Here is a 20,194-nt window from a genome sequence, read left to right on the forward strand (position 1 = left end):
TTATACTTCTTAACCTTCCCTTCATCTCCCAGAAGAATTACCATGAAAAATGAGTTTAGAGTATTTTGCAAGTTCTCACTAATGTCATTTAATTTAGAAATACATGCACAGAGGAGTTAAGTAGGCATCCCTGAGAAAAATGAAGAAGAGATGCATAAAAATAAACCCTAAGTTGAAACTTCATTAGTGATAAGAAGGGTTGATAAGCTGAATATCTTGAACGGAACTGTACTATGTTGGAATGACAGCCAACCCAAGAATTCTCTCATAACAGAATCTCTGAAAAGAACTCAGATGCCAGGTCTACAGCAAGGGTAACACTCATCCACTGCAGGGCTCCACCCCTGCTATCCCCACACACACAGCCTGCACCTCTGCTGTCTCTGAACGCCTATAAGCTTGAAAGAAAGACCAACTGGGTACAGGAAAGATGGGAAGTGATTCAAGGAAAATCTACACTATGCTCAGTTGGGTAGCAGTATCTGAAGATAAATGTGACCAAGGTAAATCACATGGCAATTACAGAACTATGATAGAGCAAAAAAGAAGGGAAAAAATGGAACGGAGGGTTGGAGGGGAAAATAGAAGAAGGAAAGGAAAAAAATAAGAAAGACATAGTTCATAAAAGGCACAAGTCTGGAAGTAAGCATATCGAAAACTACAGAGTGCCCAATGCTTTATGCTACACAATAACATAATATCAATAAATAATCCAATAAAAGAACAGCCAAAATTAAGATGAAATTAAAAGGTTAAAAAGAGATTCAGAGATAAAACAATCTGAACACTGATGTATAATTGTAGATGTTACCAATAAACCATGATACCAGAAACACAATGTACTAAGTACCAGACTGGCCCTAATTGCTGAGCAAAACTATCTTTAAAAACCTTAAATGCATGCAAATATTAACCAAGAAAGTTAACACTACTTAGGGTAAAAATGAGTTAAAGGCAGGAACTCCAAAAGGTAAGTAAAGCACTGAGGTTGCTTTTTGCCTTAATGGCATTGCTGAGCTCAGATGATCTGAGGCATTCATTTTTAAGGTTTCAGGGATAAGAGACAAAGCCCACACTCCACTCAAATTAGGGGATTATATTAGGAGACCCCTTTTTAAATGACACTGGACCCCTGAAGTGTTATACTCGCAATTTAAAAATGAACTAGAACTATACACTGACACCAATATGGAACTTGGAAACAAAAATTGCCCATCTTGAAACATGAACATCTTAATTCTGACTGGAGGTTGAAAAAGGATTTCTCCTGAAAATTCATAACCACAATCTGACTTCCATTTAATATTGTATCTTGAACACAGATCACATGGCATTATGAAATACACACACACACACACACACACACACACACACAAACAAAACCCCTCCAATCAGCAGGTAGTTTAGTTTAAATTGATACACCACTGTAATGCCCACAGATGTCTCATGGAAACAAATGCTAATCCTCCCATGGAGGAATCCACCTGCATCCCAAGCCTCAAAGAATTTTCACAGATCAAGTTCAAATAAAAATGAGAGCCTGAGGTAAAAAGAAAAAATGTCAATGAACACACATGGAAACAAGGCATCATAAATATAAAGGCTCAAGAATCTTCAGATATAGGAATTGTCAGAAAAAATAAAAATCAATTTGTTTAAAATGTCCAAAATATAAAAGGCATGAAAGTCATGCGTAAAGAATACATATTTAAAAATCCAAGACTTCTAGAAATGAAAAATTAATAGAAACTTAAAACTCCATGGATGGTTTACACCAAATTGTCTGTAATTGAAGTCCAGAGATACAAAGAAGTAGAAAAATATGAAAGAGACACGAAGGACAGAATAAGATGGCCTAACAGATATCTAACTGGAATTCCACAAGGAGGAGAATGCGGAGGAGGCGGGAGGAGTGAGCATGGCGTAGGGACTATATTTCAAGATACTGATTGAGAACTTTTCACAATTGGTAAAAGAAAACAGTATTAGAAGCAGGAACTCCAATGAACCACAAGGAGGACAACTTAAAACAAATCCGAATTTAAGATCCACTACAGCTAAATTGTAGCTCCCTTAAAGAAAAAAGGGCTTCCCCGGTGGCTCAGAAGGTAAAGAATCCACCTGCAACGCGGAAGACCTGGGTTCGATCCCCGGTGGCTCAGAAGGTAAAGAATCCACCTGCAACGCGGAAGACTGGGTTCGATCCCTGGGTTGGAAAGATCCCCTGGAGAAGGGAATGGCTACCCACTCCAGCACTCTTGCCTGAGGAATCCCATAGACAAAGGAGCCTAGCAGGCTACAGGTCGCAAAGAGTCTGACACGACTGAGCGACTTTCACGTTTAAAGAAAAAAAGAAAGGAAAAGATGATGGAAAAAATCTTTAAAGTTATATGGCAGTTTTTTTCAGAGGAAGAAATTTATCCAAATCTCATTCTCTACCTTATCTCTAACAAATACTTTGTCTTATTCTTTCCATAAATACTTGGAAAAGTATATAGAGAAATCCAGGCTTTTTGTTAGTCAATTGGGACGGTTCTACTTTATTTGAACGGTTCGATTTTATTTCAGTTGACACCCGCAAGATCTTTTAAGACCAGTGTCAAGATGTAATATGAGCATCTGTATCTTTAAACAGGCAAACGTGGTATTCCGATTGCGCTGTCACCACAAAGTTAAATTCAGCTGAGTTAGGCTGACCAAGTACAAGACAAAGTTTGCTCTAAAGACTCATCAGGGAGATCCACTGCTGTGGCAAAAATCATTACCAGCAAGCTGAGTAGTCTGAAGTAAACTCGCCAATCTTTCACAGTCAAGTTAGTTCTACACGAACCCAGTAGCTGACGCGGAGCGCAGAGGTCTCTGTACTCACGAACTCGCGGGCTCCTGTGACTGCGCATGCTCCAAACTCCAAGCCCTCGAACTTCCGGAATGAGGGCAAGGCCCCAAGCGAACACAAGGGGGCAGGTGTGGCTGTGGGTTGTCTCCCGTGGTGGCTGGCGGTTTCGATTAACACCGCAGCAAGCAAGGCTCCGAGACTCCCGAAAGTTCCATCATATAAATCGCAGCTGTGTATACTAAACTGATAGTATAATCTAAAGAAGGAGAAGGACGGAGAATGCGGAGGAGAGGGAGGAACGAAGAACCAAGTAAAATCAAACAACTCACATCTCTCCAGGAAGTTCAATTACCTATTTACAGATATTTGAGAACAGGTGCAGATGTTTGTTTTTTTCCCTTATTATTTCCTTCTAACATAGTTTTAATAACTAGTGAATATATACCTCTCTCTATGGAGTATGTGCAGATTCAGTTCAGTTCAGTCCCTCAGTCGTGTCCGACTCTCTGCGACCCCATGAATTGCAGCACGCCAGGCCTCTCTGTCCTAGGTTTTATTTAATCATCTCTGTAACCTTTTCTTCCCGTCCTCTTATAAGTGCGAACGTTTTTTTCACTTCATCTCTATTAAGATTTATTTTGAGAGGGAAAAGGTGAAACAAGCTGTTTCTCAAAATCCAACACATACATACAACGTGATTACACTCACAACTCTTCTTAGGAACTCAAAAATTAGAACTCCTTGCAGGAATGAAGAAAATTTCTGTCCTTTTTCATTTGCTCTTGAATGTTATTTAGTAACAACATATCAGTAACTACTTTTTACTGATTTTTTTTTAATTCAAGAAAATAAAAGGAATTGTCTTCACGCTAAACAGAATTTTACAAATGATAATGTGAATTCTTTGAGCTAACGGAAGGACCAGAAGTGAAGTTATTGTAGGTTATACTGTCAAATAAAGGAGACTCATTTTATAGCTCAGTCTTCCATAAACACTGTGGAAAAACATTTGAACACTTAAAATCCACGTCTGCTTCATATATTCTTCCTTTGTAGTTTTTAAATAGAATGCTATAGGATGTTCTGAAATGATAAAGTGAAAGCCAACACTCATTATTTGAAGGATATGGTTTATTTCACATTTTACTGTGTTTTGGGGCTAAGCAACATCAAATTCCAGAATATATTTATTTTTATTACCCTTTTAATAGCAGCAAACTGAGCAGACTTTCATATTTCATAGACTTCAGAATTCATGTTTGAACATTTTCTATAGTTTGGGCAATTGCTATTAAAACTGTTAAATGTAAGTGGTTTTTCATTTTTTTTTTTTTTTTTTACTAAAGATAATAACCACTATATGTTATTTTTCATCATGGGTAGATTTGAGAAAAACACATTTAAAGTTTTGGCTCAGATTTAACAGTATACAGATACAATTCTAGTTCATTGATTACTCAGTGGAAAATACAAACATAAGAAGTCAATTATCCAACTTGAGCCGCTAGATGTTTTGCTTATGATATACTATAAGAACAGGGAAAAGGACAGAAGATTCCTAAAGCATGCATGCATTTATAATTGGAGTTATTTTTGTATAAGTATGGCAAGTAGAATAGATAGTATTTAAACGTTTAGATTAATAGGAAGATACAACAGAAAAGAAAATCAAGCTTAAAGTTATTGCTGGGTTGGGGTTCTATACTTTGAAACATCAGCATAAATGAAAATAGACAAAAATACGAACTCACAATTCACCTTTTATTCCCTTCTTTAGAAGTATGTAACTAGAACCTGAGTATGTGGATGAAGACAGACCCTTGGAGAACAAGGGAAGTTCAATCGGGCATCCAGAGTTAACACACTGTGTTCTCCACCATTGGAGTTGATTCTCAGGGACTTGTTGTAGAGCTGGGCAGTTTTAAAGAGTTGCCATTTCTGTGTCTAGTCAACCTAAAAGTGCCTGTACCATAATAATATGGGATAGTGAGGTGCATATAGGCCCCAATTACTTATCATCTCTTTTAAGATGCTTGGGATAAATGAAACTGTTAAGAAATGTTTCTCTGGCTTTTAAAAATATACAGAGTCATTTCCAGAATTCCCCAGGAAGTAAGAACTATTCCTTTTGAACTGAAGAACATATTGCATCTTCTACTTCACTGCAGAGATATTTCCTACTCTAAAATGCCATCCTCTTTTCATTCACATGCACATTTTGGAACAGAAGGGGGCTGAGGCTAGGCAAGGAGTAGGAAGAGGAGATATTCATGTCAGGTGGGCAGGAAATCAATAGCTGAGTTTTAATATGACTAAGTGTATTTATTTATATCTGTTTTAGAATAGCAGTTAAAAGACTGTCTTTAGAATAGACAGTTTAAAGCATTTTTATATAGTGCATATATCATTTACAATGTATAATTACCAAACAGCAAATTTTTCATAATGCATAGATAGTGCCAAAAGTTAATGTTCTATGAATTTCATGTCTTTCATTATCAAAAAATATTCTCTAATCATTGAAAAACAAGAACTAGCTTTCTATTTCTAGCAAAACACACATTACTTCTTAGTTTCTTTTTGGTAATAAGCGACTGGTATTCCTTTTTATTAAATTTAGGAATAAAGATAAATCAACTGTGAAAATTTCTAGTTACTAAGACACAGTGGAATTCACCAGGCCCACTTAGAGAAGGAGATCAGTATTCAAAAATATTTGTGATAAGTATGGAAGGAATATAAAGAAATAAACATATGTCCCTTGAGTAACTTGCATTACTCTTTTTAGTTGGTATAAGTATCAAACACTAATGAAGAAATTAATGATATGAAAAACAAATAAGGAATTATTGAAGACCATATTGTGTCCTTACAGTATTGAAAAAGAGTACAAATTTAGTTTCACAGAGGAAGTGGAATTTAATCTGTGCTCTGAAATATAAATTGCATCAGCGGGGGAGGTGGAGGGCACTTCACGTGGGAAGGATAAAATGCTGAGAGCAATTGAGAGGAGAATGAGCAAGACACACTGAGGGCACAGTGAAGAGAAGGACCGGGTGGAGACAGCACACGTTGAGGTGAGAGAGGCTAGTGGGGAATAAGATCTTCTAGAGAGTGGTTATCTTTTGTTAGTAATATTAAGGCCCTAGTACTAGGACCAAGCCAGAGAGTCTTATGCAATGTAATAAGCAATAGGGAGACATTATTGAATAGTTGCTTTAAATTTAATATTTTTATATAAATTAGTAGTGTTTTTTCTTACATTCAGTAGAGTCAAAAAAAAATTTAAGCCTCCAGTCTTCTTTTCATCAACTTAAAAGTTCTCATTTCAGAAGAAGAGTTCTCATGTCCAATGCTGTCTTCAAATACGAAAACCATTTAGGAGTTAAGGGAGTAAACTAAAACCCTAATCCTGAAACATATGGGAAATCACTTTGAATATATCGATAGAAGAAATCCATGCTGGAATAATTGCAGTTCTGATTTTAATAGCATAGAAGGATTGTATTGCGTCCTTCAAGAAAGCTAACCAGGTTTCCATAGTGCCAGGCTTTAGTAATAGTATGGCAGGATACAGCAAGGAAGAGACTGCTCAGTGCCCAGCAGGGCAGCTTTCCTGTAGCTGCAGATGGGGTTGTTGAGAGCTGTTGCTCTACTAAGGACAGAGTGCCCAGGGAGAGCCAAAAGCAGGAGGCCATCAGTTACTCACTTCTCTCCAGATACAGACGAAGCAGTGCATAATCCAGAACACCAGTGGTGTGCTCTGACTCATTCCAGACCTACCACAGAGGATAATGATAATGCCTGTTTACATTCTGTGGTCCATTAGTGTTTTTCAAGGGTGTTTGCTTTATCTCACTCTACTTCCTTAGACTTTCAGCTCGAATTTGAGGCAAGCAGGATAGATAAAACTTGCTCAACATCAAGTCAATGATTAGCAGAATCAGGACTCCCTTTTAGACTTTTATAATTTCAGATCTGGCTACCCCAGTGGCTCAGTGGTAAAGAATCCACCTGCAGTGCAGGAGACCCAGGAGACACAAGTTTGATCTCTGGGTCAGGAAGATACCCTGGAGGAAGAAATGGCTACCCACTCCAGTATTCTTGCTGGGAAATCTAGAGACTATTTGACTCCTTTAAATTGTTATTTCCTATGTGATGAAAAACTTCCATTCTTTGTCCTAGAAAATTTAAATAATATACTGATAATTTCTTTAACTGAGTGCTTTAGAATCCACTCAGCAATGCTGGTTTTTAATTGTTCAGTTTTGCGTTAGGCACTTTTCATATAGTGGCAGTTCTGACTGGATCTAACAAAATGATGGTAAAATTTCATTTTCAGTTATAACTGTGTGTGTGTGTGTGTGTGTGTGTGTGTGTGTGTGTGTGTGTGTGCGCGCGCGCGCACGCGCGCGCACGCGTATGCTCAGTCGTGCCTGACTCTTCGTGACCCCATGGACTGTAGCCTGCCAGACTCCTCTGTCCGTGGAATTTTCTAGGCAAGAATACTAGAGTGGGATGCCATTTCCTCCTCCAGGGGGATCTTCCTGACCCAGGGGTCAAACCTGCCTCTCTCAAGTCTCCTCCATTGACAGATGGGTTCTTTACCGCTGTGCCACTTGGGAAGCCCCCAGTTGCTGTAACTGTGTATATGTGTGTGCGCTCAGTCATTTCCAACTATTTGTGACCCTATGGACTGTAGCCCGCCAGGCTCCTCTGTCCATGGGACTCTTCAGGCAAGACTACTGTAGTGGGTTACCATGCCCTCCTCTAGGGGATATTCCTGACCCAGGGATTGAACCCACGTCTCTTATGTCTCCTGTATTGACAGGTGGGTTCTTTCCCACTAGTGCCACCAAGTATATCCTATAAAATACTTGACTAGCTAGCTGGGAGCTTTCAAGCAATGGTCTCTGGAAAAGCTCCTAGCTCCACCTTCATTAGAATAGCTGGAAAACCCTGCTAAAACTCAGATTCTGGGCCTCCATTCAGAATTCACCGAGAGTCTTTGAAATCTGCCTTTGTAGCCAGCATCGCAGGTAAATTCTTCTGCACACTGGTTTTTAAAATCTCAAATTTGAAGGACTCCTCTTTCTTTCTGCTGAAACTTGACTCTCCTTTCTCTTTCAAGTTCAGTTGTGTGCTGTGCTAAGAAAATTCTTTTTTTCCAGTTCAGTCCATCTTGAAGAAGTGAAGTGAAGTGAAAGTTGCTCAGTTGTGTCCAACTCTTTGAGACCCCATGGACTATACAGTCCATGGAATTCTCCAGGCCAGAATCCTGGAGTGGGGAGCCTTTCCCTTCTCCAGGGGATCTTTCCAACCCAGGGATCGAACCCAGGTCTTCCGCATTACAGGCGGATTCATTACCAACTGAGCCACAGGGGAAGCCCTCAGTCCTTGTTAACATTGGCAAAATCACACACACACACTACTAGGATCCCAGATCCACTCAAATCCTAGCCAGGCCAGCTAACACAAAGAAGAAATTGTCAATGTGTGTGTGTATGGGGGGATGTGGATGAGTAAAATTTTATTTTATTAATAAGAGTGGGGACAGGGAAAACTCAAAGGCAGCAAGACCTAGCAATATAATGTAATTATAATTATATAACAATTAATGATGCAACATATGAAATAAAATATGGTATAGTAATTATAATTTTTAGGAATGAATGTTAATTATACATGATTTAGGATTATTAACAGGATATCATGAAAAGTTTATTGGAGAGCATGAGAAAAAAGACATAACAAGTTTTGCTCTATCTTCATAAACCAGTAAGATCATTTTACTGTCCTTGCAGACCTAGAAACACTCCATGATAGATATTGGAACTATGACTAAACTTGAACTTTACTGAAAGGTTAGTTTGACAAGATTTATTTTCAATCAAAATAATATGATACATTTTTTCCTCAGAGTTTATCATTTCTGGACTAGTCAGGAAGTGGAAATTCTTTGAAAAATTTTTATCTTTCTCAGGCAGATTTTAAGCACTATCATGTTTTGTGCAGATTTATTATGATGTTGGAAAATATTTCTCTCAACAAGTTTCTCATTTAAATGATAGGGGAAAGCATATTGATTCACAATACCATGAAATTATCACAGTGCCATAAGAAAACATTACTTTGTTCATGACGGAAATATTAACTTGCCTTTGGAACTACTTTCTGGCAAAATAAAGGTCTAAATATAATCACTTTAGTTATTAGGAGGATATTAGAAACACATTTTCTAAAACAGTTTCATGTGGACATATTTTCAATTGAACAGGATTATTTTTGAAGGACTTTAACATATATTAAGGAAAAATCCTTCAAGTTTCCTTTCTACTGCAATACAGTAAACTTGATTTTCTGACCACAAGTCAAAAAAGGTCTTGTGTAAATTCATGAAGAAGCTGTTCACTCCACGAGGTAGAGGAAAGCATGTCAGGAGGAAGCAAATAACTACTCCCACTTTCATGATATTTGCTGGAGCAAATGTCCTAGTAACTGGTTTCCAGTTTTTCTCTATTTCTTTTTGACATAAAACTCTTGATACAGAGTTTAAGAGTTAAACTCTTAAGATTAAGATTGAGCCTGTGAATATGGGGATATGCTTTATAAGGAACTTCAAAATTTGGAAAAGCTAGAAGAATTTGAAAGTGAGTCCAAAAGAAGCTTTTCTTCACTTGGAAACAGGAAACTAGCATAACCTAGAGCACAGGGAGGGGTTTGAGGCAGGAGTGGAGGTGAATCGAGTTCACCAGGAAAATGAAAGGATGATTGTTTTTAGAGATTCAAAATGGAAATTCATCCTATATACAGGCTGACCTAGCAACTGCCAATACCTGGATAAACTGTTTATGCTATGGATTTGACTGAGTGCTGGTGGGGGTGGGGCATCTATTGTGAAACAAAACAAACAAGGAGGAGGGACACATATTCTCATACCAACCCTCTAAAACAGACCGTATTTCATAAACAGAAGGAAATTTTCAAACATGATTTGTACATGGCTATGATAAATGGTTGGGGCTGAATTTAGTACTCTGTAGCTTGGCTTCCTATCTTTCTTTGGTGTTTTGACCTTGCCATTTACACATCCTTCATGTGAAAATATTTAGAAGATATTAGATATATGGAAATATTAAATATTTAGAAATATTAGAACAAAAACAAATCCTCCACTTACTTTTCCGGTGCTGATATATTTAAAATTGTAGCAGGAACTTATCCTTTATTAGCTCATATTTAACCATTTTCTGTGATATTTATTGGGCTTCCCAGGTGCACTAGTGGTAAAGAACCCACCTGCCAAGGCAGGAAACATAAGAGATGGGGGTTCAATCCCTGGGTCGATATTATTTTCTTCTACCTTATCAGTTAAATATATGCATTATTGTATCGTTACACTTGTTATGGGTGTGAAAATTAATTTTCTTCAGGAGAAATCATCAGCTTTTAGTACCTTGGAAAATTTTCATTGAGAGAATAAATCCTAGGTATTCAGAGAAGCATATTATGTTATATGCAATCTGTTCTTCATACAATTTTTTAAAGTGCAAATTATAGGTTATTAGCCCCTATGTACCTACCCTTTAAAGACATTAAAGAGAAATCACTCATATTAGTTTATGAGGAATGGCATGATCTGTATCTTCATGTGGGGGAAACATGTAGATGGAATGATAATTACTGTAACATGTTGTGATCCCCTTGGAATAAAAAAAATGCTTCAAACACAAAGAAATAAACTCCTAATGCCCTGTCACTTAGAATACTATTTTCCTAGATTTGAGCTTTAGTCCAACTCAAAGAAGCATATGCATGCTTTAGTACATGCATATGGGTGAGCCTCACCCTGCTTGAAAATTTGTCCTTTAGGTTGATGGGTTATATCTCTTAGAGTTCTCTAATATTAATATAAAATTTCTGAGGTGGGTGTAAATAAATTAACAGATTATTTTAGCTTTAGCAAGGCCTTTGGATAAACAAATAACAGAGTCAAATTTTGTTGAGAAGGAGAAAAAGAAATAAGCAGAGAATGACAAGGTCTCAAGCAGGCTTTGACTGTCAACACAACGCACGGACCCTGAGAAATAAAGAGAAGAGGATAAAAGAGGCAACAAGAGCTTTAGATAAATCTCATCTGCTTCTTAGTTTTGCCTGGGCCAGACTGCTCAGAAGGCACCTGTGAGCTCTCACGTGTCTTTGTGTGCTTGGTTGTACCCAAAAGAGAAGTCATCATTGCACTAATAGGCTCCTTCTCATGAGTTCCTCATTTCTGTTGAGAACAAGTTATCTCAGTGACTCATGTCTGTGTGTCTATCCACCTGCTTATTAACACATTCGCTGTAGATTCTGCCTCCATAATATCTCTCTTCTGTTTCTTCCTTTATGTTCCCCAATGCCAGAATCAAGTTCAGGACATTATCACCTCTTGTCTACATTAATGATTGCTTTCTAACAAAAAGTTATTATGTACTCTCTCTGCTTAAATCCATTTAGCTTTTTTTTTTCTTAGAATTGCCCTAAACTTGTAATATTTCTGTGAAAAAGCATCAGTGACCACTCATTGACAGCCAGCAACCAAACTGACTGTAGACTTCTTTTTCTAACATTCAAAATCAGTCACAGTTATGACCAATTTCTCTTTTAATCTCTTCTTCTGCATTCTAAATAGCTGCCAAACTATTGTTATTTTATAATCATGTCCCACCAGATACTTCCAGGATGCAGTCTGAAATCTTTATGTTGCCACCACTTGAAGTATGCTCTTCCATATCTTGTGCTCAAGTGTTGTTTCTTTGATATTCATATTGGATAAATTCTTTATAAAACTTTCCTGATTTTTCTCAACCAGATGTGATCAGTTTTTCTTTTGAACTATCATAAATATATAAACAACTTCCATGCCAATCTTTGTTTTTTCTTTTCTATTATAGTGTCATTTTTTTGTTTCATTTTTTAGATTGTAAACATTTTAAAGCAAGAAATAGTGTATTTTTTCCTATATCTTCTATACAGTACATCTCAATGCCTTATATAAAATTAAAATTCTGTAAATACTTATTAGGTTGAGAGTAATGTGTCATTGATACATAAAAAAATTATGTACTCTGAATCACATGACTGGGAAAGAATATTTACAATATATATAAAGGTACACCTTAGAACAAAAGGAAATGTATTATTTTTTTCAAATTATTTTGCTTGATGGTAGATTAAAAGGTAGCATATAACCTTGCTGGTTCAAATGAAATGAAATTTTCTCAGAGCATGGTTCTTTTGTTTTCAAATCCCTGTATAAATATGGTAGATAAACTTATGAAATTGCTTTGGCTCACTGAACTTCTGAAGTGGACTAATTAGGAGATATATACATTTAATATACTATAGTTAGTATAATGTGAATCTTTGCTTGTTCATTTCTATCAACTGGAAAACAGTAGAGATTTTTTTGAAGTCATTGGAAAGTTCTAAGAATTTCTATCACATTCTCTCTAACAAAAAGGAAATATCTGCTAAAGTGGAAAGTACCATAGATGTTTTAGTTGGCAACTGAGCTTATTAACATTGACAGAAATGAAATATGTCATATTTTTAAAAAGACAGGCATATAATATCTATGGCAAGTAATGTAGGGTACTAAGTGCCTTCAATTTGATTCCTAAACATGACAAACTTAGAACATCTCTCCCTAGACCCTCCCTGAGTTATTTCTACTAAGGTAAGGCTTTGATTTCAAATGTTGATAATGTATGATTAAGAAAATATTCCTCTAGCAGTTCATATTAAACAAAAAGAATATGTTAAATATTCAGAGTTCAATATCCAGAATTATTCTGCAGTACCTAACTCATTTTATGATTACTCTTTACTATCTAAGTATAAAGACAGTATCAACCTCTGACTTTCACATCTCCTCCTGTCACACTAAGTCTTTTTTAGCTCCCCCCCTACTTCTTTTGCCCAGGGTAAGATGGAGATGGGACAAGGGTTAGGTAGGAGAAATGTGTGCTTTGTGGTGAATTTAATCTTTTCTATAAAATAATATGGAGAAGGCAATGGCAACCCACTCCAGTATTCTTGCCTGGAGAATCACAGGGACAGCGGAGACTGGTGGGCTGCCGTCTATGGGGTCGCACAGAGTCGGACATGACTAGGATCATATAATAAAGCAATAGGATTATATAGAAGTTATGGATGGAGGTATGTTATTAATAAATTCTTCAATAATTGTCATAAGACATAAACCCGAAAAATCAGTTATCAATAATATGTATTTTTCCAGTTAGCTTGTTAGGGACTTTGCATAGGCAAAATATTGTTTACAAACAATAAATTATTTTCTAATTTCACATACTCGAGAATGATGGTCAAAAATGTCTTTAAATCAGCACATTTTATATGCATGTTGCTATTAAAATATATATTAATATCATCTTAGCAGCTTTAATTCCTTCTAAAAATTTAAATGTTTTATTTAACATTCATTTAGTTACTTAACCTCAATAGAATCCCAACCTTTTCATAATAAACTTCTTTGAACTAACATCGACATCGCACAAGTTTTTGGAATGCTTTCTTGAAGTCTTCATTGAAGATTGTATAAATCAGTGGGTTTATAAGGGAATTGAGATATCCAAGCCATGTCAAAAAATTTGACATTTCTTCAGAAATCTTACACTTTTCACAGACATTAACAACCAATTCTTTTACAAAGAAAGGAAGCCAACATATTACAAATGCACCCAAGATTAATCCCAGGGTAGTGGCTGCTTTGCGTTCTCTTGTGCCTGAGATCTTTTGCCTTCTCCAAGATCTCTCATGCTTGAATTCAGACCTGGGACTTTTCACTGTGCTATGAATTTTATCAAAGTCCGTTGATGGATCAGATAAAGACTTTTCTAGCATGTACGGTGTGGAGACCAGTCTAGTGCTTTTCTCACCACTCTCCAAAAGGACTTGGCCATTCATTTCCTCCTTGGCAATCCTACTTGCTTGTCTCTTGTGGTATAACGTCTTTGCTGCCTTATATATTTTGTAATAGAGGATCAAAATCAATGTTAATGGGATGTAGAAAGCTCCAAATGTTGAGTAAATAGTGGAAACGATGTGGTCGTGTTTGATGATGCACTCATCCTCTCGACTAGTTCCTTGGTGCCTCCAGAATAGAGGAGGCATAGAGATAAAAATAGATATAATCCAAACTATGGTAATCATAATGCCAGCATGCTTGGGAGTCCTTTTCCTGGCATACTCAACAGCATCAGTGATTGCCCGGTACCGATCCAAAGCTATAGCAGAGAGATGCAAGATGGAACACGTACAGCACGTAATGTCAACACTCAGCCAGATGTCACAGACCACTTGTCCCATAATCCAGCTCTCTCTCACAATATACACAATGCTGAAAGGCATCACCAGGACAGCTACAAGGAAATCTGTGACCGCAAGGGAGCAAATTAAGTAGTTGGCTGGGTGGTGCAGCTTTCGGGTAACAATAATTGCAGCAATCACAAGTGAGTTAATGGTGGTTGTCATCAGTGCCAGCCCGGAGAGAATGAAGGACACCAGAATTTTGGATGGCATTCTGTTTAACAGTTCTTCTGAGGTCAAGTTTTGATACGATGAATTCAAGAAATCCATCTTTTTGTTGTTTTAGAAGATTATTAGAGCTGTTGATACCTGTAACAGAAGAGGGGAAAAACAGTTCAGAGGAGGTTTCGAAGATTTTTCTCTTCCTTGCTGAATACTGTTTGTTTGTTTTTAAGTATACATGTACGCTTTCCTAGAATACTCTATGGATTTAAAAAATGGAGTTGAGATTGCAATTTTCTTTTTCTTTTCATTTAATTTAGGAAATCCAAAGGCAACAGTAACAAACGATAACTTTAAAAATGTTTCTTAAAATAGGGTACAAATAAAACATATTTCATGTGTCAAGTACCCTATCAGTAAATCTCTATTACAGAATTGTGTTTAAAATCTTTATTAATCTTAGGGGAGGAGAGGGTGAGATGTATGGAAAGAGTAACATGGAAACTTACATTGCCATATGTAAAATAGATAGCCAATGAGAGTTTGTCGTATGGCTCAGGAAACTCAAGCAGGGGCTCTGTGTCAACGTAGAGGAGTGAGATGCGGTGGGAGATGGGAGGGAGGTTCAAAAGGGAGAGGATATGTGTATACTTATGGCTGATTCATGCTGAGGTTTCACAGAAAACAACAAAATTCTGTAAAGCAATTATCCTTCAATAAAAAAATAAATTAAAAAAATCTTTATTAACCTTAGCTATGTTTTTCTCTTTGTCTACAGAAAAACTTTAAAAGCACATTTCATTAGTATATATTTGTGTACTATATAATGTAATATAAGAAAATATCATTTTAAAAGTAGTATTCAAAATCATAAACAATTTTGTACTTAGCTCAAAGTTATGTCGAGGACATTATCATTGGGCTTGTGGAGACTAAAGGAAGTTTCAGTGTATTTTATGTCAGGATATAAAGGTTATAAAAAAGTAAAATAAGCAAGAATAAAATATTTTTAGTGTATTTCTGGCATTCCATGTTCATTTTATGAAATTAGGAAAATGTCACAGTGTTTAGTAGTCTTTGTGGATATAAGTAGTTAATTTGATTTACAGGGACAAAATAAAACTGGTTGGAACCAAATAATCATACAACACTGCCCATTATTACAAGGACATATATGACCTAAAGAAAACACTGAACAAGGTGAACTTGCCAATAAGAAAAACTCATAATGGCACGCACTCTGAAATGGAAATTATTCTTTACAAGACCTTACTTATAACCTTATTTTTGAAAAGGAACCCTCCAAACTCAGCTTATAATTTTTATTTCAGTTCATGCTGTTATTTAATTGCAAGTCAAATAAGAACAATTAAGAGTGCAATGAAATAAGATTAATCTTTTATTTATTTTTTTTTTGCATCAGCCCTTCTCTCTTTCTTTAACAATTCTTTGGTAACAAACCACATCTTTGGAAAAGACAGAGAAAAGATGGAAACCTGAAACTTTATTCTTGTAGTTATAACTATTATTGTACCTCTATATTCCTTCTTTATACTTTAAAATGGTTATGTTTCACTTATTGGAACTGATAGAACAATAATTTAAAATACTTGATATTTTTATATCAAATGCTTCTTATGGAGTGTGTGTATGTACATATACATACTATAAAAACTTGGAGTGCAGCATATTTTAATTTCCTACTTGTGGTTGAGTTACCAGTACTAAATTTAATTTTTCTTTTCTCATATTCATTGAAGGTAGTGCTGATGGCTTGCTTCCAAGCAAATTGAATGGCAGAAGAAATCTGAATACCTACTACCCATAGAATAAATATTAATAGTTGTCAGTATATAACTGGAAAGGAGTTGTATGTATATCTAAATTACTTATATCAACACTTAACCATTTGTAAAGGGCAACTAAGACAACTCCAGATAAAGAATGGAGGCTAAGGCTAAGAATAGCATTTCTCTTTAGAAATGCTAAACCAGTGGTTCTGGAATTTAGTTTGCCTCAGAGTCACCCTGAGGGCTTTTCAAACAGGTGTTATTGGGTCCCTCTCTCTGAGTTTGAGACTCAGTAAGTCTGGTGACTGCAGCCATGAAATTAAAAGACGCCTGGTCCTTGGAAGAAAAGCTATGACCAACTTAGCATATTAAAAAGCAGAGACATTACTTTGCCAACAAGTTCCATCTAGTCAAAGCTGTGGTTTCTCCAGTAGTCATGTATGGATGTGAGAGTTGGACTATAAAGAAAGCTGAGTGCCAAAGAATTGATGGTTTTGAACTGTGGTGTTGGAGAAGGCTCTTGAGAGTCCCTTGGAAGGCAAAGAGATCCAATCAGTCCATCCTAAAGGAAATCAGTCCCGGATATTCATTGGAAGGACTGATGCTGAAGCTGAACTGGCTAATTGGAAAAGACCCTGATGCTGGGAAAGATTGAAGGCAGGAGGAGAAGGGGACGATAGAGGATGAGATTGTTTGATGGCATCACCGACTCAATGGACATGAGATTGAACAAGCTCCAGGAGTTGGTGATGGACAGGGAAGCCTGTTGTGCTGCAGTTCATGGGGATGCAAAGAGTTGGACACGACTGAGCAACTGAATGAACTGAACTGAAGTCGGGGGCAGGCCCCTAAAATCTGCCTTAACAAGATCTCACAGGATGCTGATGCTATTGGTCCAAGGAGTCAGGATTCTGGGGGGTAATCCACATGGTTATTTCCTCAGTGCTTTGTCTGATCCTTTCACCTCTATGAGTTCCTTTTTGTTGAGAGCACCTCTGACATTTCTGCTGTATAACTTTCTTAGCATCTCTCTTTCTTACGTTCTTAATTTATTTCTTAGAGTTTCTCAAATAAATGATCTTTCTCTAGCTTTTGACTGTTTTGAATCCTGACTTCCTGCAGCTCTTGGACCCTCTGCCCTAGACCTGTTAGCTCCCCTTCTCCCACATCATCCCTACTCTTTTCACCCTGTTATGAGAGTTATACCATATAATCACATTTTCTAGATCAGTTTTGCACTACAGGACCTGGTAAGTAATGATGTGCTAATCTACACCATCAGGACATCCAAGAAAATCCTCGATGTGTGCTTTCAACTATCAGTGAACCTCAGTCTTCAGTTTTTTCCCTAGAAACATCTTTAAGGGGTCAGTGGTCACAAGTGAACTGCTTACTCCAAAGCCAACTAGGCATTAAAAACATGGTAGATTAGGGGACTCCCCTGGCGGTCCAGTTGTTAAAACTGTGTTTTCAATGCAAGAGGTGCCAGTTTGATCCTTGGTCAGAGAACTAAAGTCCCACATGCTGTGTGGTGCAGCCAAAGCTAATAATAATTTAAAAATTAAAAAAAATTTAAAAACATGGTAGATTAATTAATTTCTACACTTTTTCCAATCTCTCCCATTCTTTCATCATAAAATCTGCGCTATACAGTGAATAAAAATCTAAATGTTTTCTTAATTGGTTAATTCCTTTGCAAAAGTGTTTATTTACTGTTATAAGAATTGATTTAAAAGTGTTGACATTTTTCTGTATTATAGGTAAAAATAACTTTCCACTTTAATTCTCTTGATAAATAGTTTTGGCAAAAGAGCCTCTTCAGGAGATAGTCCTGAAATTACATTTTGAATAAAATATTAAACAAGAAAAAGTGTTTGGAAATAGTTATGTGTGTTTCCATTTATTTATTAATAAAAATTAATTCTGTAGGAAAATGGACCAGCTTAAAATTAGAAGGTGAATTATTTGATAATTCACCTGATTTCTCTAAGCATCCCACAGTAGCATTTAAATAGGCTCAATAAAATGGTACTTAATGCTAAGGAAAAAACTCAAATATGTCATATAAATTCTACTGATTATATAAGCATTTTTTCCATTATTAAATTTAGAAAGTTAATTAATCTTATGATAATTGTTTTTGTAGAAAACAAAGAAAAGAGGGAAACAAATGTAGTCAATCATAATTGGGTTTCTTTTTGTCTTATTTTCTTTGCCACTTACAATTAGAATTTCAGTAAACCATCTGCCTTCATTAATTCAGATACAATGTCTAATCAGATTATTTCTTATTCCTCCCTTTACATTTTAAGTTCCCACTGTGAGTCCTTGTGGTGCTAGGAACCACCTCTGGGTTACTGCACATAGACTATATCACACATTTATTCTCAAAGTATATTCTGTATTTTGAATGTGTTCATTGGGAAATAGGATTATAAGCAGAGCCTGTAGTCTCACAATTTATGTGTAGCCCTCTTCATAATAACTAAGAAAAACTTTCCCAGGCTTTACTCAGAATGAATATCTGCCAATGTATTGATTCAGCCACATGATACATTTCACTTCTCTGTTTACACAGTTTTTTAAATCTAATGTTGATTTATATTCAGGTGTCTGCTTGATCCTGATGTCCAAATGTACTGTTCTCATTCAGGTTAAACTATAAACTCATTTGGGCATAGCTTAATTTACATTGTAAACAAATGGCAGGACTATACACAAATAATTTTAATAATAAGATTGTAGAGAGGCAAGAAAGCAAAATTTAATTCTATCAAGACCTCAAAAGAACATACAACTTAGCTGTGCCAATTAGAATAATAATAACAGTAATATTTATCTTTTCTGAGTATTTACTTCTGTAGAGACTATACTAAGTGGTTTCCAGTCCTGTGGCCACTGCTGAGTTTTCCAAATTTGCTGCATATTGAGTGCAGCACTTTCATATTTTAGGATTTGAAATAGCTCCGCTGGAATTCCATCACCTCCACTAACTTTGTTTGTAGTGATGCTCCCTAAGGCCTACTTAACTTTGCATTCTAGGATGTCTGGCTCTAGGTGAGTGATCACACCATCGTGGTTATCTGGGTCATGAAGATCTTTTTTGTATAGTTCCTCTGTGTATTCTTGCCACCTCTTCCTAACATGTTCTGCTTCAGTTAAGTCCATACCGTTTCTGTCCTTTATTGTGCCCATCTTTGCATGAAATGCTCCCTTGGTATCTCTAATTTTCTTGACGAGGTCTCTAGTCTTTCCCATTCTATTGCTTTCCTCTATTTCTTTGCATCGATCACTCAGAAAGGCTTTCTTATCTCTCCTTGCTATTATCTGGAACTCTGCATTTAGATGGGTATATCTTTCCTTTTCTCCTTTGCCTTTCACTTACTTCTTTTCTCAGCTATTTGCAAGGCCTCCTCAAACAACCATTTTGCCTTTTTGCATTTCTTTTCCTTTGGGATGGTTTTGGTCAATACCTCCTATTCAATGTCACAAACCTCTCTCCATAGTTCTTCAGGCCTTTTGTCTATTAGATCTAATCCCTTGAATCTATTTGTCACTTCCACTGTATAATCGTAAGGGATTTGATTTAGGTCATACCTGAATGGTCTAGTGGTTTTCCCTACTTTCTTCAATTTCAGTCTGAATTTTTTAATGAGCAGTTCATGATCTGAGCCACAGTCAGCTCCCAGTCTTGTTTTTGCTGACTGTATAGAGCTTCTCCATCTTTGGCTGCAAAGAATATAATCACTCTTATTTCAGTGTTGACCATCTGGTGATGTCCATGTGTAGTCATCTCTTGTGTTGTTGGAAGAGGGTGCTTGCTATGACCAGTGTGTTCTCTTGGCAAAACTCTGTTAGCCTTTGCCCTGCTTCATTTTTTACTACAAGGCCAAACTTGCCTGTTACTCCAGGTATCTCCTGACTTCTGACTTTTGCATTCCAATCCCCTATAATGAAAAGGACATCTTTTTTTGGTGTTAGTTCTAGAAGGTCTTGTAGGTCTTCATAGAACTCTTCAACTTCAGCTTCTTAGGCA

At 36.6% G+C, this 20,194-nt stretch overlaps 1 protein-coding gene across 6 annotated transcripts in view; it reads right to left on the reverse strand.

Moving 5' to 3' along the window:
• Positions 1-13,089: 13,089 nt before the first annotated feature.
• HTR1F (5-hydroxytryptamine receptor 1F) overlaps positions 13,090-20,194 on the reverse strand; it is a 125,056-nt gene continuing 117,951 nt past the window's right edge. For 5 of the 6 annotated variants that reach the window (XR_014071475.1, XR_014071480.1, XR_014071469.1 and 2 more), the window contains one exon: positions 13,090-14,515. Coding sequence is in view for 2 of the 6 variants with exons in the window: in XM_081550943.1 (XP_081407069.1) it covers positions 13,376-14,476 (1,101 nt within the window). In the remaining 4 variants the exon portion in view is untranslated. Of the gene's footprint in view, positions 14,516-19,755; positions 20,106-20,194 lie in introns of all 6 variants that reach the window. The other variant, XR_014071470.1, reaches the window with a different exon arrangement.

This window comes from Giraffa tippelskirchi, chromosome 2 (genome assembly GCF_054371585.1).
Source record: "Giraffa tippelskirchi isolate mGirTip1 chromosome 2, T2T-mGirTip1v1.2.pri, whole genome shotgun sequence".
Lineage (NCBI taxonomy): Eukaryota > Metazoa > Chordata > Mammalia > Artiodactyla > Giraffidae > Giraffa > Giraffa tippelskirchi.